This window comes from Bombina bombina, chromosome 3 (genome assembly GCF_027579735.1).
Source record: "Bombina bombina isolate aBomBom1 chromosome 3, aBomBom1.pri, whole genome shotgun sequence".
Taxonomy (NCBI): domain Eukaryota; kingdom Metazoa; phylum Chordata; class Amphibia; order Anura; family Bombinatoridae; genus Bombina; species Bombina bombina.
Genome location: NC_069501.1, coordinates 307,463,600 through 307,488,151, shown reverse-complemented (window position 1 = coordinate 307,488,151; position 24,552 = coordinate 307,463,600). Strand labels below are relative to the sequence as shown.

The 24,552-nt window shown below is 37.9% G+C and overlaps 1 protein-coding gene across 4 annotated transcripts in view; it reads left to right on the top strand.

Annotated features, from left to right (window-relative positions):
* The window catches only part of MAP7D2 (MAP7 domain containing 2), a 492,885-nt gene that overhangs the window by 314,410 nt on the left and 153,923 nt on the right, over positions 1-24,552 (top strand). For all 4 annotated transcript variants that reach the window (XM_053706406.1, XM_053706403.1, XM_053706404.1 and 1 more), the window contains 2 exons: positions 6,406-6,517; positions 19,512-19,622. In XM_053706406.1, the coding sequence (XP_053562381.1) occupies positions 6,406-6,517; positions 19,512-19,622 (223 nt within the window). The remainder of the gene's footprint in view (positions 1-6,405; positions 6,518-19,511; positions 19,623-24,552) is intronic.

The window sequence follows — 24,552 nt, the reverse complement described above, 5'->3', positions numbered from 1 at the left end:
TCACAGGGACTGCAGGTAAGGTAATGAGGTATTATCTGAGGTCATAATATAGATATATAACTTACAGGGATTGAAGGTAATAAGGTATTATCTGAATTCATGATATACAGTAGTGCTCATAAGTTTACATACCCTGGCAGAATTTATAATTTCTTGGCCATTTTTCAGAGAATATGAATGATAACACACAAACTTTTCTTTCACTCATGGTTAGTGTTTGGCTGAAGCCATTTGTTATCAATCAACTGTGTTTACTCTTTATAAACTACCCAAATTATCAAAAGTTTACATACCCCAGTTCTTAATACCGTGTATTGCCCCCTTTAACATCAATGACAGCTTGAAGTCTTATGTGGTATTTGTGGATAAGGCTCTTTATCTTCTCAGAAGGTAAAGCTGCCCATTCTTCCTGGCAAAAAGCTTCCAGTTCCTGTAAATTCTTGGGCTGTCTTGCATGAACTGCACGTTTGAGATCTCCCCAGAGTGGCTCAATGATATTGAGGATATTGAGGTCAGGAGACTGAGATGGCCACTCTAGAACCTTCACTTTATTCTGCTGTAGCCAATGACAGGTCGACTTAGCCTTGTGTTTAGGATCATTGTCATGTTGGAATGTCCAAGTACGTCCCATGTGCAGCTTCCGGGCTGATGAATGCAAATTGTCCTCCAGTATTTTTTGATAACATACTGCATTCATCTTGCCATCAATTCTGACCACATTTCCTGTGCCTTTGTAGCTCACACATCCCCAAAACATCAGTGATCCACCTCTGTGTTTCACAGTAGGAATGGTGTACCTTTCATCATAGGCCTTATTGACGCCTCTCGAAATGTAGCGTTTATGGTTGTGGCCAAAAAGCTAAATTTTGGTCTCATCACTCCAAATGACTTTGTGCCAGAAGGTTTGAGGCTTATCTCTGTGCTGTTTGGCATATTGTAAGCGGGATACTTTGTGGCATTTGCATAGTAATAGCTTTCTTCTGGCGACTCAACCATGCAGCCTATCTTTCTTCAAGTGCCCCCTTATTGTGCATCTTGAAACAGCCACACCACATGTTTTCAGAGAGTCCTGTATTTCACCTGAAGTTATTTGTGGGTTTTTCTTTTCATCCCGAACAATTTTCCTGGCAGTTGTGGCTGAAATTTTAGTTGGTCTACCTGGCCGTGGTTTGGTTTCAGCAGAACCCCTCATTTTCCACTTCTTGATTAGAGTTTGAACACTGCTGATTGGCATTCTCAATTCATTGGATATCTTTTTATATCCCTTTCCTGTTTTATACAGTTCAACTACCTTTTCCGCAGGTCATTTGACAATTCTTTTGCGTTCCCCATGACTCAGAATCCAGAAATGTCAGTGCAGCACCGGATGAAAGATGCAAGGGTCTGTCAGGAATCCAGAAACTCATTGACCTTTTATACACACTAATTCCAAGCAAACAGATCACAGGTGAGGATGGTTACCTTTAATAGCCATTCAAACCCCTTTGTGTCAACTTGTGTGCATGTTATCAGTCCAAAATCACCAGGGTATGTAAACTTTTGAACAGGGTCATTCGGGTAGTTTATGTTGTCATTATGATTTAAAAAGAGTAAACACAGTTGATTGATAATAAATAGCTTTAGCCAAACACTTACCATGAGTGAAAGAAATTTTTTTGTGTTATCATTCATTTTCTCTGAAAAATGGCCAAGAAATCATAAATTCTGCCAGGTTATGTAAACTTATGGGCACAATTGTAGGTATATAACTCACAGGGACTGCAGGTAATGAGGTATTATCTGAAGTCATGATATAGGTACACAACTCACAGGGATTGCAGGTAATGAGGTATTATCTGTGGTCATTATATAGGTATATAACTCACAGGGACTGCAGGTAATGAGGTATTATCTCTGGTCATGATATAGGTATATAACTCACAGGGACTGCAGTTAATTAGGTATTATCTGAGGTCATGATAGGTATATAACTCCCAGGGACTGCAGGTACTGAGGCATTATCTGAGGTCATGATATAGGTATATAACTCACAGGGACTGCAGTTAATTGGGTATTATCTGAGGTCATGATATAGGTATATAACTCACAGGGACTGCAGTTAATTAGGTATTATCTGAGGTCATGATAGGTATATAACTCCCAGGGACTGCAGGTACTGAGGCATTATCTGAGGTCATGATATAGGTATATAACTCACAGGGACTGCAGGTAGTGAGGTATTATCTGTGGTCATGATATAGGTATATAACTCACAGGGATTGCAGGCAATGAGATATTATCTGAGGTCATGATATACAGTAGGAATACAACTGACAGGGATTGCAGGTAATGAGGTATTATCTGTATCTGATGTCATGATATAGGTATATAACTCACAGGGACTGCAGGTAATGAGGTATTATCTCTGGTCATGATATAGGTATATAACTCACAGGGACTACAGATAATAAGGTATTATCTGAGGTCATGATATAGGTATGTAACTCACAGGGACTGCAGTTAATTAGGTATTATCTGAGGTCATGATATAGGTATATAACTCACAGGGACTGCAGGTAATGAGGTATTATCTGTGGTCATGATATAGGTATATAACTCACAGGGACTGCAGATAATAAGGCATTATCTGAGGTTATGATATAGGTATATAACTCACAGGGACTGCAGATAATAAGGCATTATCTGAGGTCATGATATAGGTATATAACTCACAGGGACTGCAGATAATAAGGCATTATCTGAGGTCATGATATAGGTATATAACTCTCAGGGACTGCAGGTAATGAGGTATTATCTCTGCTCATGATATAGGTATATAACTCACAGGGACTGCAGTTAATTAGGTATTATCTGAGGTCATGATATAGGTATATAACTCACAGGGACTGCAGGTACTGAGGCATTATCTGAGGTCATGATATAGGTATATAACTCACAGGGACTGCAGGTAATGAGGTATTATCTGTGGTCATGATATAGGTATATAACTCACAGGGATTGCAGGCAATGAGATATTATCTTAGGTCATGATATACAGTAGGAATACAACTGACAGGGATTGCAGGTAATGAGGTATTATCTGAGGTCATGATATAGGTATATAACTCACAGGGACTGCAGGTAATGAGGTATTATCTCTGGTCATTATATAGGTATATAACTCACAGGGACTACAGATAATAAGGTATTATCTGAGGTCATGATATAGGTATGTAACTCACAGGGACTGCAGTTAATTAGGTATTATCTGAGGTCATGATATAGGTATATAACTCACAGGGACTGCAGGTAATGAGGTATTATCTGTGGTCATGATATAGGTATATAACTCACAGGGTTTGCAGGCAATGAGATATTATCTGAGGTCATGATATACAGTAGGAATACAACTCACAGGGATTGCAGGTAATGAGGTATTATCTGAGGTAATGATATAGGTATATAACTCACAGGGACTGCAGGTAATGAGGTATTATCTCTGGTCATGATATAGGTATATAACTCACAGGGACTGCAGATAATAAGGCATTATCTGAGGTCATGATATAGGTATATAACTCACAGGGACTGCAGATAATAAGGCATTATCTGAGGTCATGATATAGGTATATAACTCTCAGGGACTGCAGGTAATGAGGTATTATCTCTGCTCATGATATAGGTATATAACTCACAGGGACTGCAGTTAATTAGGTATTATCTGAGGTCATGATATAGGTATATAACTCACAGGGACTGCAGGTACTGAGGCATTATCTGAGGTCATGATATAGGTATATAACTCACAGGGACTGCAGGTAATGAGGTATTATCTGTGGTCATGATATAGGTATATAACTCACAGGGATTGCAGGCAATGAGATATTATCTTAGGTCATGATATACAGTAGGAATACAACTGACAGGGATTGCAGGTAATGAGGTATTATCTGAGGTCATGATATAGGTATATAACTCACAGGGACTGCAGGTAATGAGGTATTATCTCTGGTCATTATATAGGTATATAACTCACAGGGACTACAGATAATAAGGTATTATCTGAGGTCATGATATAGGTATGTAACTCACAGGGACTGCAGTTAATTAGGTATTATCTGAGGTCATGATATAGGTATATAACTCACAGGGACTGCAGGTAATGAGGTATTATCTGTGGTCATGATATAGGTATATAACTCACAGGGTTTGCAGGCAATGAGATATTATCTGAGGTCATGATATACAGTAGGAATACAACTCACAGGGATTGCAGGTAATGAGGTATTATCTGAGGTAATGATATAGGTATATAACTCACAGGGACTGCAGGTAATGAGGTATTATCTCTGGTCATGATATAGGTATATAACTCACAGGGACTGCAGATAATAAGGTATTATCTGAGGTCATGATATAGGTATGTAACTCACAGGGACTGCAGTTAATTTGGTATTATCTGAGGTCATGATATAGGTATATAACTCACAGGGACTGCAGGTAATGAGGTATTATCTGTGGTCATGATATAGGTATGTAACTCACAGGGACTGCAGATAATAAGGCATTATCTGAGGTTATGATATAGGTATATAACTCACAGGGATTGCAGGTAATGAGGTATTATCTCTGGTCATGATATAGGTATATAACTCTCAGGGACTGCAGGTAATGAGGTATTATCTGTGGTCATGATATAGGTATATAACTCACAGGGACTGCAGGTAATGAGGTATTATCTCTGGTCATGATATAGGTATATAACTCACAGGGACTGCAGATAATAAGGTATTATCTGAGGTCATGATATAGGTATGTAACTCACAGGGACTGCAGTTAATTTGGTATTATCTGAGGTCATGATATAGGTATATAACTCACAGGGACTGCAGGTAATGAGGTATTATCTGTGGTCATGATATAGGTATGTAACTCACAGGGACTGCAGATAATAAGGCATTATCTGAGGTTATGATATAGGTATATAACTCACAGGGATTGCAGGTAATGAGGTATTATCTCTGGTCATGATATAGGTATATAACTCTCAGGGACTGCAGGTAATGAGGTATTATCTGTGGTCATGATATAGGTATATAACTCACAGGGTTTGCAGGCAATGAGATATTATCTGAGGTCATGATATACAGTAGGAATACAACTGACAGGGATTGCAGGTAATGAGGTATTATCTGAGGTAATGATATAGGTATATAACTCACAGTGACTGCAGGTAATGAGGTATTATCTCTGGTCATGATATAGGTATATAACTCACAGGGACTGCAGGTAATGAGGTATTATCTCTGGTCATGATATAGGTATATAACTCACAGGGATTGCAGGTAATGAGGTATTATCTGAGGTCATGATATAGGTATATAACTCACAAGGGCTACAGGTAATGAGGTATTATCTGTGGCCATGATATATTTATATAACTCACAGGGACTAAAGGTAATGAGAAATTATCTGAGGTCACACAAGATCAAATCTATATCTGATCATGACCCTGTCGGCCACTTTCCCTAGTTGTCCAGTATATTTATTTGTGAATCATCTGGCTACCTGATTTTGTACGCCTGCAAAAAATGTAACATTTAAAGTTCCTTTGGTGAATACCTTTTGATGTTTTAAATATAAATATGATGATGATTATAAAAATTACAGCCTATAGAATTGTACTAATAGAAGTAAATTAATTATTGTAATGCCTGAGGTAATTAAATTGGATGTAATAAAATGTTTAAAACTTTGTGCAGGAACTATATTAAAATGCAACATGATATATTTTGTAAGGTTTGGGTTTGTATAGTTTTCAGTGAGATATGAAAAAAACAACAATATATATATATATATATATAAATATAGTGTGTGTGTGTGTACACACACAGATGCAGATTTTAATAAAATGTGTGTATTTCAGAATACAGTTTCAAAACCATTAATATCAGTAAGTGAACACGTGCAAATCCAGATTTTGTTTAGATAGTGGTTAGATAACTTAGCCCTGGGTTAGAAGGAGGCTTTTCAGCTGAATCTGTACAGCCCATTTAATTTGGTGACATAGCAGTATGTGATCAGAATGAGTTAATGCTTGTCAAAGCATTATTCATGCTGAGGAGAAGAAGAAAGCTCATTGGCTGTCACACCAGAGGGAGCAGATGTCAGAGCCAATGATGCAACTTGTGTTATTTACCTACCAAAGCCCCTCTAGTGGCACTCAGTGACAAGGAACAAAAGTAACCACTGCCTCCTCCTCTCTGGGTTTACACTGCTGATCTTCCACTGACTTTGGGATAACTGACTTCATCATAAATCAGCTGCACTTGTTAGTTTCAGTAGGCTCAGCTGCATAGACGCTTGTTTGTAACAATATACACCAGCTGTTATTTAGTTATTTATTTTTTGTGTGTGTTTGGATAGGAACGTTTAGAAGCTATGATGCGCCGCTCCCAAGAACGCAGCCAGCAGCTGGAACAGAAACAGAAGAGATGGTCTTGGGGTGGGGCCCTTGTAGCAGGATCAGGCAGAGATGGTAAGTGCACCTTGTCTGCAATGCAGCCTTTTAAAGTCATAAAGGTCAATTATTGTCCAAATGTTCCTTACTATTAATGTCATCTATATGTGTTCAGTTGCCAGTGCAGATGTAATTAGTGAAATTTGTATATGTATATATAATGCATGTTTTATATTGTAACTTTTTCAGTTCATCAGCTGTAAATTTATTTAACAATTGTATGTTGTTTTGCATATAGATAAACACTACATTGTAAACACTTTTATATTAAATTAGCAAAACATATGAAAAACTATTTACAGATCCTTTGTTTAAATTGTCATTGACTTTATTTTGTAAAGAAAAATAGAAGCAGTTGATTACTAATTATTTGCAGAACATGTAGTGGGCTGTACAAAGCTAATGAAATGGAACATATATCTTGTATAGTTTTTTTCATTTCTTGTTATTATTTTACTGGAAGCCCTGTGATTTGTCATGTCTCGTTTGCTCTGATTTTCTGCTGTGCAGGTGAATCAGAGACCCCCACATCTCATGTGCTGGGCTTAGCTTCCAGCTCTCTTCCTGCAGACCCTGTGACCTCTGCGAAAGCTGATGAGTCCTCCAATGGTATATTTGTTAACTTCAGATCCAGTGTCTTTAGTGTCTAATCGTGTTCACTTCATTCACCAACCCAAACACATAGTGAATATTGGACTTTCATTTTTCCAAAACCAAACACGCATTGTTTGTCTTTGAATGATTTTACATCCCAGTGACATTCCGCATGATTCTCATGGGTGACTAAATTATTCAATATGTCATCTACGTGTGCACTTTTCACTAATCTGCTTTTTTTTTTTCTTTCTGTGAAGTACTCTGTATAAAGTAGATATTATGTTGGTATAGTAAATGGACAGTCTTGGTCGGCCTGAGCAGTATTTATTTATTAACTCTTGAGACTGTTTCTTTTCCTGACCTGCATCATAGAGAAATTATACAGGCATTTTCTACTATCATCTAATATTGTTGTCAGTGTGACTTTAGTTGGAGCTTTAAGGGTGAGATTCCTGTGCCGTTGTTTAATTATATATTCAGTTATTCCCTAATGACTTATGGTAATGTATGTTCAATAAGCTTATTGATTATTTAGGTTCTTTTGGTAGCAAAGAGTGTTCTGTATTGTTCTGTTATGTTTTTTGGGGGGTGTTGTCTTTTATTTTATTATTAAGAAACGTGTATATAAAAATAGGAAATCAGAATATCATAGAAAAAGCCTTTTAATATATGTTACTATGGCTCAACTAGCAGTGTTAAAGGGGTATTTAAATACCTTTCTCTTGTAAAGGTGTATCCAGTCCACGGGTTCATCCATTACTTGTGGGATATTCTCCTTCCCGACAGGAAGTTGCAAGAGGACACCCACAGCAGAGCTGTCTATATAGCTCCTCCCCTAACTGCCACCCCCAGTCATTCTCTTGCAAGCTCTTGACAAGAAAGGAAGTATCAAGAGATATGTGGTGACTTAGTGTAGTTTTACCTTCAATCAAAAGTTTGTTATTTTTAAACGGTACCGGCGTTGAACTGTTTCACTCTCAGGCAGAAATTGGAAGAAGAATCTGCCTGGAGGTTGATGATCTTAGCGGTTTGTAACTAAGGTCCATTCCTGTTCTCACACATAACTGAAGAGTATGGAAAGAAAACTTCAGTTGGGGGGACAGTTGGCAAATCACCTGATTTGAGGTATGTTCAGTATATTTTTTTCTAGAGAGATAAGGTCTAGAAAATGCTGACAGTGCCTAATATATTTGAGGTAAGCCTGATACAGTGATTTAACAGCGACTGGGATCATGCTTACAACATAAGGGTAATTTTTTATGTTAACCCTCATAGTACTTAGTGTTAAAACGTTTGCATTACTTAACAGAAAAAACGTTTTTTCTCTGAGGGTGATAAATCTTTATTTTGGGGCCTAGTTTTCCACATGGCTGTTATTTTACTCCTAGGAGTAGTTTTTTATGGCCCTCTGACTGTGAGTGCATGGTGGGAGGGGCCTATTTTCGCGCACTTTATGCGCAGTTGTTATACAGACTGAGACATCCAGCTTCTCTAAAGGAGTCCTCTTGCATATAGGACCACTATAGAGGGTTTTTTTTCCTGCAAGATCGTGTTTAAGGGAAGGTAGGAGCCACAGTAGAGCTGTGGCAGTGTGTTTGACTGTTTTTTAACGGTGTTACCGTTTTTATAATCCGTTTTTGGGCTTAAGGGGTTAATCATCCATTTGCAAGTGGGTGCAATGCTGCTTTAGTCTCTTGTACACATTGTAAAAATTTTGTAGAGTTTACTGCTTTTTAACACTGATTTGCAGTTTATATGGTAGTTTTTTTCTCTTAAAGGTACAGTACTGTTTTTGTTTAATTGCTTTTCACATTTATTAAAGTGTTTTCCAAGCTTGCTGGTCTCATTACTAGTCTGTTAAACATGTCTGACATAGAAGAAACTCCTTGTTCATTATGTTTAGAAGCCATTGTGGAACCCCCCTATTAGAATGTGTACCAAATGCATTGACCTTTCTATAAGTTATAAAGACCATATTATGGCTTTTAAAGATTTATCACCAGAGGTTTCTCAGACTGACAAAAGGGAGATTATGCCATCTAACTCTCCCCATGTGTCAGAACCTATAACTCCCGCTCAAGTGACGCCAAGTACGCCAAGTACATCTGGCGCGTCCACTGCGTTTACTTTACAGGACATGGCGGCAGTTATAAATCATACTCTCACAGAGGTATTGTCCAAACTGCCAGGGTTACAAGGAAAGCGAGACAGCTCTGGGGCTAGAATAAATACAGAGCTCTCTGAGGCTTTAGTAGCTATGTCTGATATACCCTCACAATGTACAGAAGCCGAAGCAGGAGAGCTTCTATCTGTGGGTGACATTTCTGATTCAGGGAAGGCGTTACTTCAGTCTGACTCTGAAATGACAGCATTTAAATTTAAACTTGAACACCTCCGCGTGTTGCTCAGGGAGGTTTTAGCGACTCCGGTTGACTGTGACACCATTGTAGTCCCAGAGAAGTTGTGTAAAATGGACAAATACTTTGCTGTGCCTGTTTACACTGATGTTTTTCCAATCCCTAAGAGGTTTTCAGAAATTATTACGAAGAAATGGGATAGACCAGGTGTACCGTTCTCTCCCCCTCCTGCCTTTAAAAAGATGTTTCCCATAGATGCCGCTACACTCGAATCGTGGCAGATGGTCCCTAAGGTGGAGGGAGCAGTCTCTACCCTAGCTAAATGTACAACTATTCTCGTTGAGGACAGTTGTGCTTTCCTAGATCCAATGGATAAAAAAACTAGAGGGTTTCCTTAAGAAAATCTTTATACAACAAGGTTTTATTCTCCAGCCTCTTGCATGCATTGCCCCAGTCACTGCTGCAGCGGCTTTCTGGTGCGAGTCTCTTGAAGAGGCTCTACAGGTGGAGACCCCATTGGATGATATCCTAGACAGGCTTAAAGCTCTTAAGTTAGCCAATTCATTTATTTCTGATACCGTTTTTCATTTAACAAAGCTAACGGCTAAGAATTCAGGTTTTGCCATTCAGGTGCGTAGGGGGCTATGGCTTAAATCCTGGTCAGCTTACGTTACTCCAAAGTCTAAGCTTCTTAACATCCCCTTCAAAGGGCAGATGCTATTCGGGCTTGGATTGAAGGAGATCATTTCTGATATTACTGGAGGAAAAGGCCACGCCCTTCCCCAGGATAGGTCCAACAAATCAAGGACCAAACAGACCAATTTTCGTTCCTTTCGAAACTTCAAGAGTGGCGCAGCTTCAACTTCCTCTGCTGCAAAACAAGAAGGAAATTTTGCCCAGTCCAAGCCAGTCTGGAGACCTAATCAGGCTTGGAACAAGGGAAAGCAGGCCAAAAAACCTGCTGCTGCCTCTAAGACAGCATGAAGGAGTAGCCCCCGATCCGGGACCAGATCTAGTTGGGGGCAGACTTTCTCTCTTCGCCCAGGCTTGGGCAAGAGAAGTCCAGGATCCCTCTGGAGATTGTTTCCCAGGGATATCTTCTGGATTTCAAAGCCTTGTCTCCAAAGGGGAGATTTCATCTCTCACAATTATCTGCAAACCAGATAAAGAGAGAGGCATTCTTAAGTTGTGTTCAAGACCTTCTGGTCATGGGAGTGATCCACCCAGTTCCAAGGGAGGAACAGGGGCAAGGATTCTATTCAAATTTGTTCATAGTACCCAAAAAAGAGGGAACTTTCAGACCAATCTTGGATCTCAAAATCCTAAACAAATTTATCAGGGTCCCATCCTTCAAGATGGAGACTATTCGAACCATCCTACCTATGATCCAGGAGGGTCAATATATGACTACCGTGGATCTAAAGGATGCATATCTCCACATTCCGATACACAGAGATTATCATCGGTTTCTCAGGTTTGCCTTCCTAGACAGGCATTACCAGTTTGTGGCTCTTCCCTTCAGGTTAGCCACGGCACCAAGAATCTTTACGAAGGTTCTAGGGTCCCTACTGGCAGTTCTAAGGCCACGAGGCATAGCGGTGGCTCCTTACCTAGACGACATTCTGATACAGGCGTCGACTTTTCAAATCGCCAAGTCCCATACGGACATTGTTCTGGCATTCCTGAGGTCTCACGGGTGGAAGGTGAACGAAGAAAAGAGTTCTCTCTCCCCTCTCACAAGAGTTTCCTTCCTAGGAACTCTGATAGATTCAGTAGAAATTAAGATTTTTCTGAAAGAAGTCAGGTTGTCAAAGCTTCTAACTTCCTGCCGTGCTCTTTATTCCACTTCTCAGCCATCAGTGGCTCTGTGTATGGAAGTAATCGGCTTAATTGTAGCGGCAATGGACATAGTTCCGTTTGCCCGTCTACATCTCAGACCGCTGTAACTTTGCATGCTCAGTCAGTGGAATGGGGATTACACAGATTTGTCCCCCCTGCTAAATCTGGATCAGGATACCAGGGATTCTCTTCTCTGGTGGCTATCTCGGGTCCATCTGTTCAGGGGAATGAGCTTCCGCAGGCCAGAATGGTGACGACAGATGCCAGCCTTCTCGGCTGGGGCGCAGTCTGGAACTCCCTGAAGGCTCAGGGCTCGTGGTCTCAGGAGGAAGCCCTCCTTCCGATAAACATTCTGGAACGAAGAGCGATATTCAATGCTCTTCAGGCTTGGCCTCAGCTAGCGGAGGTCAGGTTCATCAGATTTCAGTCGGACAATATCACGACTGTGGCCTATATCAACCATCAGGGGGGAATAAGAAGCCCCCTGGCAATGTTGGAGGTTTCAAAGATAATTCTATGGGCAGAGGTTCACTCTTGCCATTTTTCAGCTATCCATATCCCAGGAGTAGAGAACTGGGAGGCGGATTTTTTAAGTCGGCAGACTTTTCATCCTGGGGAGTGGGAGCTCCATCCGGAGGTATTTTCCCAGTTGATTCAACTATGGGGCAAACCAGAACTGGATCTCATGGCGTCTCGTCAGAACGCCAAGCTTCCTCGTTATGGGTCCATGGACCCCAAGGCAGCACTGATAGATGCTCTAGCAGCGCCCTGGTCCTTCAGCCTGGCTTATGTGTTTCCTCTGCTCCCTCGGCTGATTGCCAAGATCCAGCAGGAGAGAGCTTTGGTGATTTTGATAGCTCCTGCGTGGCCATGCAGGACTTGGTATGCAGATCTGGTGGACATGTCATTCTTTCCACCATGGACTCTGCCGCTAAGGGAGGACCTTCTACTTCAAGGTCCTTTCAAACATCCAAATCTAATTTCTCTGCGTCTGACTGCTTGGAGATTGAACGCTTGATTCTATCGAAGCGTGGTTTTTCCGAATCGGTCATTGATACCTTAATTCAGGCTCGAAAGCCTGTCACCAGGAAAATCTATCATAAGATATGGTGTAAATATCTTCACTGGTGTGAATCCAAGGGTTACTCATGGAGTAAAGTCAGGATTCCTAGAATCTTATCCTTTCTCCAAGAGGGATTGGAGAAAGGATTATCTGCTAGTTCCTTAAAGGGACAGATTTCTGCTGAGGTTCCAGACGTTCAGGCGTTTTGTCAGGCTTTAGTTAGAATCAGGCCTGTGTTTAAACCTGTTGCTCCGCCATGGAGTTTAAATTTAGTTCTTAAAGTTCTTCAAGGGGTTCCGTTTGAACCTTTGCATTCCATAGATATTAAACTTTTATCTTGGAAAGTTCTGTTTTTAGTAGCTATCTCCTCGGCTCGAAGATTTTCGGAGTTATCTGCTTTACAGTGTGATTCCCCTTATCTGATTTTCCATGCAGATAAGGTAGTTTTGCGTACCAAACCTGGGTTTCTTCCTAAGGTAGTATCTAATAAGAATATCAATCAGGAGATTGTTGTTCCTTCATTATGTCCTAATCCTTCCTCAAAGAAGGAACGTCTTTTACACAATCTTGATGTGGTTCGTGCTTTAAAGTTTTATTTACAAGCTACTAAGGATTTTCGTAAAACATCTGCTTTGTTTGTTGTCTACTCTGGACAGAGGAGAGGCCAAAAGGCTTCGGCAACTTCTCTTTCTTTTTGGCTAAGAAGCATAATCCGCTTAGCTTATGAGACTGCTGGCCAGCAGCCTCCTGAAAGAATTACAGCTCATTCCACTAGAGCGGTGGCTTCCACATGAGCTTTTAAAAATGAGGCCTCTGTTGAACAGATTTGTAAGGCGGCGACTTGGTCTTCGCTTCATACTTTTTCTAAATTCTACAAATTTGATACTTTTGCTTCTTCGGAGGCTATTTTTGGGAGAAAGGTCTTACAGGCAGTGGTGCCCTCCGTTTAAGTGCCTGCCTTGTCCCTCCCTTCATCCGTGTCCTAAAGCTTTGGTATTGGTATCCCACAAGTAATGGATGAACCCGTGGACTGGATACACCTTTACAAGAGAAAACAAAATTTATGCTTACCTGATAAATTTATTTCTCTTGTGGTGTATTCAGTCCATGGCCCGCCCTGTCATTTTTAGGCAGGTGTTTTTTAATTTTAAACTACAGTCACCACTGCACCCTATAGTTTCTCCTTTTTTCTTGCTTGTCTTCGGTCGAGTGACTGGGGGTGGCAGTTAGGGGAGGAGCTATATAGACAGCTCTGCTGTGGGTGTCCTCTTGCAACTTCCTGTTGGGAAGGAGAATATCCCACAAGTAATCGATGAACCCGTGGACTGGATACACCACAAGAGAAATAAATTTATCAGGTAAGCATAAATTTTGTTTTCTGATAGTTAGTTATACTAGAAAGTTATACTAGAAAAGATGAAAGATGTTGCAGACACTTTTTAATAATGTTATCAAAGTTCTTTATTGATTAATTTATTACAGTGTTTTATCTGAAGTTGATCAAACCTAGCATAAATAACTGACACACAGACTTGGCCTCTTATTAAAGGGAGATGAAATCCAGATAGAACATACAATTTTAAAGGGACAGTCTACACTAGAATTTTTATTGTTTAAAAGATAGAAAATCCCTTTTATTACCCATTCCCTAGGTTTCCATGACCAACACAGTTATATAAATACACTTTTTATCTCTATGATTTTCTTGTATCTAAGCCTCTGCAAACTACCCCCTTATTTCAGTTCTTTTGACAGACTTGCATTTTAGCCAATCAGTGCTGACTCCTAGGTAACTCCACGTGCGTGAGCACAGTGTTATCTATATGACACACATGAACTAACACCATCTAGTGGTAAAAAACTGTCAAAATGCCTTCAGATAAGAGGTGGCCTTCAAGGTCTAAGAAATTAGCATATGAACCTCCTAGGTTTAGTTTTCAACTAAGAATACCAAGCCAATTACATGAGGTATCTATGTGCAGCCACCAATCAGCAGCTACTGAGCATATTTAGATATGATTTTCAACAAAGGACATCAAAAGAATGAAGAAAATTAGATATTAGATGTAAATTGGAAAGTTATTTAAATTTGCATATGGGTTTCATGTCCCTTTAAATGGTGTCTTGGAAAACTGGTCAACTTAGTAAACATCTGATTTTAGTCTAAAAGGATTGTAACAGAAACTCTTGCCAGATAACACAATGCTTGCTCTGATTATGAGATCTAGAAATCCATGCCCATTAAAATATGTTTAAAACATACTTTTTACTTTAATGCTGCAAATTATGCTTATAGATTCTTTCATTACATAAGGGATGAGAGTCAGAGGGGGAGGAAGAGAGACAGAGAGAGAAAGAGACCATGGGGGAGAACAGCACATAAGGAGAGAGATGGATAGATAGAGAGAGAGACACACACACAAGGGGGGGGGGAGAGGGACCACTGCATTTTAAAGTAATAAAACAGCAGAGCTACAGAGAGTTCAGACAAATAGTCTATAATTTAGTGTGAAGTAGAGGCAAGCTGCTAAGTTAGTGGGTGTAAAGTTTGAGTAAACAAAATACAAAAATGACCCTGCTGTTAAAGAGTAAAAAAAACACTAAACCACATTCATTAAATGATCATTTTCACTAACAGAATACCTTTCAGTAAAATCTTACTTTAACAAGATGTGGCTGAAACACTGCAGTGCTCTCTCTGCCTCTCTTCCTGCTCTGTATAAGGATTCAGGAAGTGACAGTGGCACATTCCACTGCACTTAGAGGGGAAGAACAGAACTCTCTTTTTCACTTTAGCAAAGCTAGCAGGTTCACAGGACAGCAACAAAATATATAAAAGTTGTTTTTTTCCGTTTTTGTTTTGTTTTATATGATTTAACATCCAGCCCCAACCCTATGTTCCACTTACTAATGCCTCTCGCTGGATTGGTTCAGCCCAAATAGGACTGCCTCAAAAGAGAACAAAGCAAAATTGTTGATAAAAGTAAATTGGAAAGTTGTTTAAAATGACATGCCCTATCTGAATCATGAAAGTTTATTTTGGACTAGACTCTCCCTTTAAACAACTTTCCAATTAAATTCTATTATCTAATTTGCTTCTATTTGCTTTATTCACTTAGTATCCTTTGTTGAAGGAGCAGTAATGCAGAACTGGGAGCTAGCTAAAAGCCAATGACGAAGCATATACATGCAACCACCAAACAGCAGCTTCTAGCCCTACCATAGGTATACTTTTCAAGAAAGGATACAAAGAGAACAAAACAAAGTAGATAATAGAAATAAATTGGAATGCTCTATCTAAATCATGGAAGGGAAAAAAATGCGTTTTTTTGTGGTGCGCCTATATGATTTAGGCTTATATAATATTTTTTTCTATTTACATAAAAGTTAATTTTCTTAAGCATAGCTTATTAAAAAAAATGTAATATTCTCTTTTGGAGTTTCATATAAATAGTTCCTCTACCCAATTCTCATCTTCAGCCTTTGCAAATGTAACTCAAGATATACTAAATTAGATTTTTTAATATTATTTTTTTAATACTTTTCAATAATCAAAAAAATAGTAGCAATATTCGCCACTCCCCTTCCTCTGTGCACTAATTGTGCATGTGTCTCAAACTCCCCATACAGGAATATTCTGTGTGACCTACGTGTGGCCTGACGCATGCACAGTGAATGACAGGGACTTTGCTTAGACAAAGAGTGTATGAAACTTGGGACATATCCAATTATTAGAAATGCCAAAATATAGCAACATTCTACACAAAGTATGTATGGGTTGGCGATTAGAATTAGGGTAGGCCTACATGTAGCTTTAACTCCTAAGCATGTAAATATAAATCTGTGAAGTGACTGTATTAGTGAAGATGAGTATTTCTGTATTTTTCCAATTTAATGGCGTATTTAGGTTTTATGCTGTCCTAGGCACTTAAAATTCTGCTGCCCCCCCGTAATCAACACGTTTTAGGCCTTTTATGATCATACATTTTTTTTGCTGAGGGTGTAAAGTGACATTATTTCATGACATAAATGTTCAGGTTCAAGTGCACGTGTGTGGTGCGGTGCAGTGTGCGTAGTGCAGTGTGTGTATAGTGAGACTCAAAAAGTGCTGCCCCCCAAAATCTGCTGCCCTAGGCAAGTGCCTTTTTTGCCTGGGCCAAAATACTCCCCTGTTCCAATTAGAACCTTATTAGTCTGCAATTGAAGCTAATAGAGTTTCTTTAAAGAGTTTGTTAAAATAGATAGGATTAACTGCATCATCTTGCAGGTCATACAGAGGTGAATACAATGTAAAACAAGTAATGTTCATTTGCCAAAATGTTGCACACATGGAAAACTCCCATCATTACTTGTAACATTTTGGACTTCATCTTTTGGCAGTTTTTTTTGTCTAGTCATAATCCTCCCCTCCCCCTGCAACATTAGATGGGGAATATTGCAGCAAATGTTAAGTCCTCTAAATTACATCATAAAAGATAAACCAATACAACATGTCCTGAAATTAATGATGTATAATGAATGTACTGAATATAGCTATTCAATGATATAATAGATAGCAATTCCCCTCTATAAGCATAGCAATACCTTATTTCCCAACCTTTGTTGTGTTAAAATGAAGCTTTCTGCTTGAAGGTGTGGCAGAAACTGTACGCCTTAGCTGGAACATAAGCAGTTTACATTCGTTTCACAGCATATGCACTATAATAAATACAATTTGGATGTTTACAGAATGGGGAATGTATACATTTAGTAGACAGTAAAAGAGGAAGGGAAATCACAGCAAATGAATTCCAGCCAATCTAAAAAAATGTAGGCTTGCTAAAGGCCGGTACAATGTGTAAAAGAAAGGACCTAGATCCCATTGAGAGGCTCACTAATCATGTAAAAGAAAGGACCTTGTTGGTTTGTTATTTACTCTCTAATTATAGTGTATCAGTTATCTTCCAACTTCATACAGCAAACTATATCCAGACTACATTTTAATTAATCATTTTGAAACATTTAATTTTAAAATGAAAAGTAATCATCAAGTTATGTCTGTGATAGCCTCATTGTGTGTGTGTTTATATATGTATGTGTATAGCTAGACACTCAGTTTAGACCATTTTACATGAATGCTCCATGGTAACAGAGGGGTTAACCCCCTTTTCAGGAGACACAGTGTATTGCTGTTCCTAGACAGGCTATGGCACATATCCACCAATTATAGCTTGCTTTAGTGTCACTTTACTTTACTTTTGTTTTTGTAGAGGTTATCAAACATTAAAAATGCTGTAAATAAAGAGATCATTTTATTATTATTATGTTTGAATGTCCTTTAATTTAATAGAAAGGGTTTGCAAACCACTCATGATAGACAGATAAATGATACATTGATAGATATATGATGGTTCTATATATAGAGAGAGAGATAGATATATAGTGTTTGCATTATGTCGCAGTGTAAAGTATTAATTTATAGTTGTATGTAAAGTTTAAAAAAGTCTGTTTTCTGGATCCATTTTCTTGATATATATCAAGTAATCTCAGAGCATGCACATCCGACCATGTTTATTCATATATCCTTGTTTGTGTCCCATTTTAGATTAAATCGGTTATCATTTAAAAAAAAAATCATTGGAGCTTTTGTTAGTGGTACATCTGAAATGGAATCATGCAATTTTTTTAAAAAAATGGGCTATAATATACAATAAATGCTTACTATCCAGACAGTAATATATGTATATGATATGATTAATGGCGAGCTGCTTTTTCTTAGAATAAAGCAAAATTAATTATTTTTCTAAAATATTTAGAAATATAATAGTAATATCTTGGCTGTGTTCATTTTTTTAAAATATATTGATACAACTTTAAATAATTTTGATTTCCATGCCCTTTAAAGTAAATTGCATCGAATGCCACATACTGATACAGGTATACCCCGCTCATACAGCGGGTTAGGGACCAGATCCCCGCTGTAAAGTGAAAACCGCCTTAAAGTGAAACAAGGCAGTTTTAGCTTTTTATTCACTTGCCAGTGTGTTTAAAGACTTTAAAAAATGTTTAAACTAACATATATTAGGGTTGCAGTAGTGCTACGTTTAGTTTACCACTAGCACAGCACAGTATTCAATTAGTATTCAGTAAATATTGTACCTGTAAAATAGTGACAATTACTGTAGTACAATTTGCCAGACTATAGCACTGAGACACAGATTGCACTGTAATGCTGTAAACAGAGTGAACTAAGCATAACAAAATGGTGCCAGTCACTTTTCTCGCAATCTCACAATGATTACAGCACTGTTTCAAAATCCTTGGAGGCTGAACTTCAGCTCCACAGAGCGCTGTATTAGCGAATCGCTGTAAAGTGAAGCGCTGTAAAGTGAGGTATACCTGTATATAGTAAGTGTATGCATAACATTTGTATTTATATATGTGCGTTATATAGTATATAATCCAGAATACAGGTGGCAGTTCTATCTTTACTAGGTAAATTCAAAAACAGCAGTTATACAACCTTCTGCAATGCACAAGAGCATCAATAACCAGTTCCTAGAGCTTGCCCAAAGAATAAGTGACTTCATATGTAAATAGCCTAATAAAAAAAATGGCTAACATAAGTTGCTTGTATCTGGTAAAGCCTTAAGGGTACTAAAGGCTTTACTGGAGAACACTTAATGTTTGAGCCCTTAGCAGATCTGCCATTCAGGTGGATGTATTAGGACATTGAAAAAAACATATTTTTAATGATGTATTCATTGTATATCTTTATTGACACTTAAAAATAAAATATAAAAATAATAATGAAAAGTAAAATTTAATAAAAGTAAAACCTATTGCTATACTTTTATGTGGTGCTTAAATATCTGTTATGCATGGATAAGCTGCTTACCCATTCCTAGATTTTGCTACCATAAAACAAAATAAAATCATGCTTTGAATGTCTTGTAGTTTTTGTGAGCGCCTCCTACTGGTAATAATATCAATGTAATGCAGCAACACTCCAGCCTACATATTGTTGGCCGCAGTGTCTAGCAGACTATCAGATATTACAAAATAGTTACTCTACGACAGGTTGCAACATCAAAGCCAATATCAAAGGGAAAGTTTATTTTATAATTCATGTGTGACATCTTATTTATATAAATGTCTCCAATGCATCTCTCTGCAGCCTGTGACAAACTCTCATCCTCTACAATGAGTCTGCAAAAGCCAATGGAAAACCCAATCAGTAAGAGGCTCTCTGCTTCTACAGCGGCAATTACGCATTCCCCCGACAGAGGCAAGTGAACCATCTGCAACATGTGTCCCTCCTCATCTGTCCTGTCATGTCTTCTCTATATTTTTTAACATTCATACTCTTTCTTTCTAGCTCTCGAGATCTTTAATAATGGTGAATTCTCTGTGTATTATCTTTATGAACCGTTTGTTTAGATCTACACTGCTTCTTGATAAACATCCCCTTGGAAATATCAAATGTTAATATCAGATAAATATTGCATCATATAAAAATCATATAAAATTTAATATATTGGAAAAATCTGTAAATGAAGATGGAAAATTACTGTGACGATGGATATTTTACAAGCTTTAGTATGTAATTAACACTTGTCAACACTCGTTCATGGCATAACTTATTTTAGATTTCTATATTTACGATAATCATTTGTTGTAGAATGCAGAGGAAAGGTGGTTATCTAACTTAAATAAGAATTTTATGTCTCTTGAACTGCAGTTGTTTTCTTTAATAGATCTTCTTTTAATGCCTTCTTTCTCCAAATGTTCTAATGCCTGGGCTTCAGCATGTGAACTTGTGGACCCAATAACTCCTGGCTTCATTATTTTGGTTATCTTCAGTGCCATATTTTTATCTAGTGCATATCTGGTGCTTTTACACAAATTATCAATTTTTTTTTATTAATGTCTATCCAATCTGAAATTAATATTTTATAACCATAAAAATTAACTGCAAATTGGTTAAGCACATAGTTAAAGTGATGCTTTGGAGCAACAGAGCACTGCTGAGCCTGCATGTAAACTGCTGGTTACCCAATCAGCAGAGGTAGTCAAGCAGCCGGGTTGTGTGACCAGCAGTCCTCTGCAGGGGTTAAATATACATAAAATTGCATGGATGTTCCTTTAAAAATGACATGCTCTAACTAATTAGAGCACACAATTTCTCTGCTATAATGGCCCCGTAATATTAATGCAACAGAACTCTGACTGAAAGTCATAGATATTCAAAGGGATTCACATCTAGTTTCTGTCAATGATTTAGGGGTAAATGAATATGTGTTAAAAGTAATTTACATTGCCTGATGCCTGTGTCAATAGCCATCCCAATTCTAGAGGTATGCGTAGGATGGCCATGCTTTGATTTAAGTATTGTTTATTCTGAAATAAATGCTGAGCCTCTATGTGGACCAGATAGGCTCTAGTTAGCAACACTTAAAGGGACACTGTACCCAATTTGTTTCTTTTGTAATTCAGAAAGAGCATGCAATTTTAAGCAACTTTCTAATTTACTCCTATTATCAATTTTTCTTCATTCTCTTGCTATCATTATTTGAAAAAGAAGGCATCTAAGCTTTTTTTTGGTTTCAGTACTCTGGACAGCACTTTTTTATTGGTGGTTGAATTTATCCACCAATCAGCAAGGACAACCCAGGTTGTTCACCAAAAATGGGCCGGCATCTAAACTTACATTCTTGCATTTCAAATAAAGATACCAAGAGAATGAAGAAAATTTGATAATAGGAGTAAATTAGAAAGTTGCTTAAAATTTCATGCTCAATGTGAATCACAAAATATTTTTTTTGGGTACAGTGTCCCTTTAAGTTTTTCAGCAAAATTAGATATTAAGTTGCATGATATATACTCTCTAGGTTACATTCTTTTGAAATGAGATATTCTTTTAGGCTAAAACAGGTCAGAAGTTATACAGTGCATACACAGTTTCAGTTCTGTGGGGGTTCTGGTGGGCACAATGCTCCTCCAAACTTACATGTAGCACCCCAGTGAAGCTGCAGAGCGGCTCCATATATTATGCGTTCTATGACTTTCACCTTTTCACCACCTCTGTTAGTCCCAAATATTTTAAGTTCTAGGACCGCCACTGTGCATACCTAATCACTAATACTAAACTAGCCTTTTTATTGCTGATGCCTATTTGCTACAGCACCAAAGCTTATCCTAGGGCAAAGTCTTTTTTATGGCCAATGTTAAGAATAAGAAAGTCATGAAAAATGAAAGGGTTTTTTTTTCTATGGGCGGCATTGATATTAAACCATACCTTACTGTTTTAACTAAGGCATCCTCAAAACATTTTATATGAAATCCTATCATTTTGACCTAAAAGCAAACACTCACCAAATGAGAATTAAGCCCAGGTTATGCAGGGCTTGTGATCTCACATGATAACATTTTCAATGTTAAAATTGTAGTTGGTTGTTTTTATCACCAGTGTAATATTCGAGCCTCATACTATATCCCCACTCCATTCCTTACAATTGCCATTCCATAAACATTGACAATTCTATTTGTTTTGTTTTGCTTTATCTGAATCAATGAAAAACGTCTTGAGTTAATAATTTTAGCAAAATGTATTTAAACACACAAAGGGCTCGATTTATCAAGCCGTTCGCCTATCTACGACTGCAGGCTCTCACAAGAGAACCTGCAGTCAGTATTTATCAAGCAGCTTACATCAGACCGCTGTTTCCTAGCCTCTTATCCACCTCTTAGCTGGAGAATTTCAATCTCCCAGGTCTCGTCAGACTGGGGAGATTGACAGAGCGGGCAGGGGGCTCTGTTGCACAAGAGCTTAAAACAGCGCTATTGTGCAATGCCGAATTCCGTCAGCAGATTGCTGCCTACCAGAGGCGAGCTGGGGTGGACAGGGGAGCATATGTTTGGCCCATGTCTGCCCTAGCTTGATAAATTGAGCCCAAAATCTCTAAGTAAACAGGGGAATTGTCAGCTTTTTAATGTGATTTTTAAATTTCATTGACCTTCACTGAATGCTGCAAAATTGAAAGTGAATGACTTCCTAATGTGTTTGATAGCCGTATTTTACACTTAAAGGATCATTAAAGTCAAAATTCAACTTTCATGATTGTTACACCACACAATTTTAAACAACTTTATAATTCATTTCCATTGTATAAATATGCACAATCTTTTAATATACACACTTTCTAAGTTATTCGCTCCTACTGAGATCCCCAGAATATACGTAAAGGCATTTTGTGATTGGCTGATGGCTGTTACATGATGCAATTGGACTGAAACTAAAACTAACTTTGAAATTTGTCAGAGAAAAATCTACTACTCATGTGATATTTAAACTAACTGCTTTTGCAGCGTATATGTAATATGCATTATGATTATGCTATTCCATTGTGTTAAGTGGTCCTTTAACTACTAATATCATTAACTTAATAATTTTGATTAATGTTACAATTAAACAAAAAACTGTCAGATAGACTGGGTGGCCTTGTCTGAAAAGGACTACATTGATAGCACTCTGAGGAATACTCTATTACATCAAATTGTGGTAACAGAGAAAATCGCGCAAAGATGTGCAAAGAACAAAGACAAAACTGTCTGGATAAACTAGTCTACATTAAAAATTGGAAAACACACACTTAAAAACACTCTTAGGAGCCAAGAAAATCTTTATGATAGAACATGTAAAAGTGGGTATAGTGGATATATAATACCTTTAATAAATTAAATATATGGTATTGGGGCTGATAACAATCACTCATATTAAATGTACAACAGTTGAGAAAACTCAAGTAAGGTTAGTCTGTGTATTGCTGCTGAGGAATTGTGATTTATATTCACTTATATTCACTAGTCGTGATATTAGGGACTTTATATAAAATCCCTTAGAATTGATATACTCCGTGAATAACAGCATAAATATACATGTATGGCTGTATTATAACCTGTTGAGGAGCTCAAGTGTTAACTTTGTCGTGATTGGTGTTATGAGCACTTTTGGAATTGGTTTATGCCTCTTGGTTTAGAGTGACATGTTGCTGGACTTTAACACAACAGTGTAGATAACATTACTAGGTGCATTTGCACACTCAATAGCGTATTCCAGCAACTCTATTGTATGTCAGAAAAAATAGAGGCTTTGAACTAAATAATGATATTGTCATCGATATTTAGAAAAACAAAGTCTGGCGAGCATACACACTGTCATCTAAGGTACCAGTGTAATTAGAGGACACACTTCATAGTAATATTATTACCATTAATGATATAGTGTTTTCATTGTTTGCATCGGTACTAGTGTATATTATATCTTTTAAGTGTGGAATTTACACCAAGTTGGAAGATATTATTGATCTAACATCCATAAAGTTCCATTAAATTTATCTCTGCAGGTGCAAAGATACCTGATATTTGGACTGAAACTTTATTTGTTAATATCTTATATAGACTTGTTATAAAATTCTGGTTTTAGATTGCCAGTACCGGTGTAATTGCACATGAGTAAACACTTTAATATATAGCGTTCCTCATATTATGTGAGACAGACTGTTGTGATATAAATTTCAAATGTACCCATAAGTAAATACCATTTACTATAATATCCGTGATCTAGGTAATGAGAAATTAACCGCTGCTACCTGAACTGATCATTTCCTCTTATAAGTATACAACCGATGCGTGAGCTTAAGTTAGCTTGTGGTATCATAGTATTTCAATCTATCAGTTATGATCAGTAGGCATATGTAAGTTGCGGTTTGTCATTCCCAGGGAATATCATATAAGTGGGGTACTTAACGCTTGTTAATAAATACTTTTTAGAAATAATGTGTGTGCTGATAACAGTTCAGTCTCGGTTAGTATGATTAGAGGACTGCCCTGCTGGCAACTAAATCACAGGCTGTTTGGAGAGCAGCTGGGTAAATTCACTAGTAGTATGCTCCCGTTACCTTAACTCAGTATTGTATATAAGTATTGCATAAGCAGCGATACCTATGTAGTTGTACTTCAATATTTCTGCTGCTGAGTTTCAATAATACCGGATCATTAACTAGCTGCCGTAGTAAAAAGTTAAGCTATAAGCTATCCAGCGGCTATATAATCACCAGCGTTCTGCCCCAATTATCCACACCCAAGTTAAGTTTACATATTGCGGTACAAAGTATTGTTTAAGATAGAGGTTCCTAAGGCTAACTAAAAATACATGA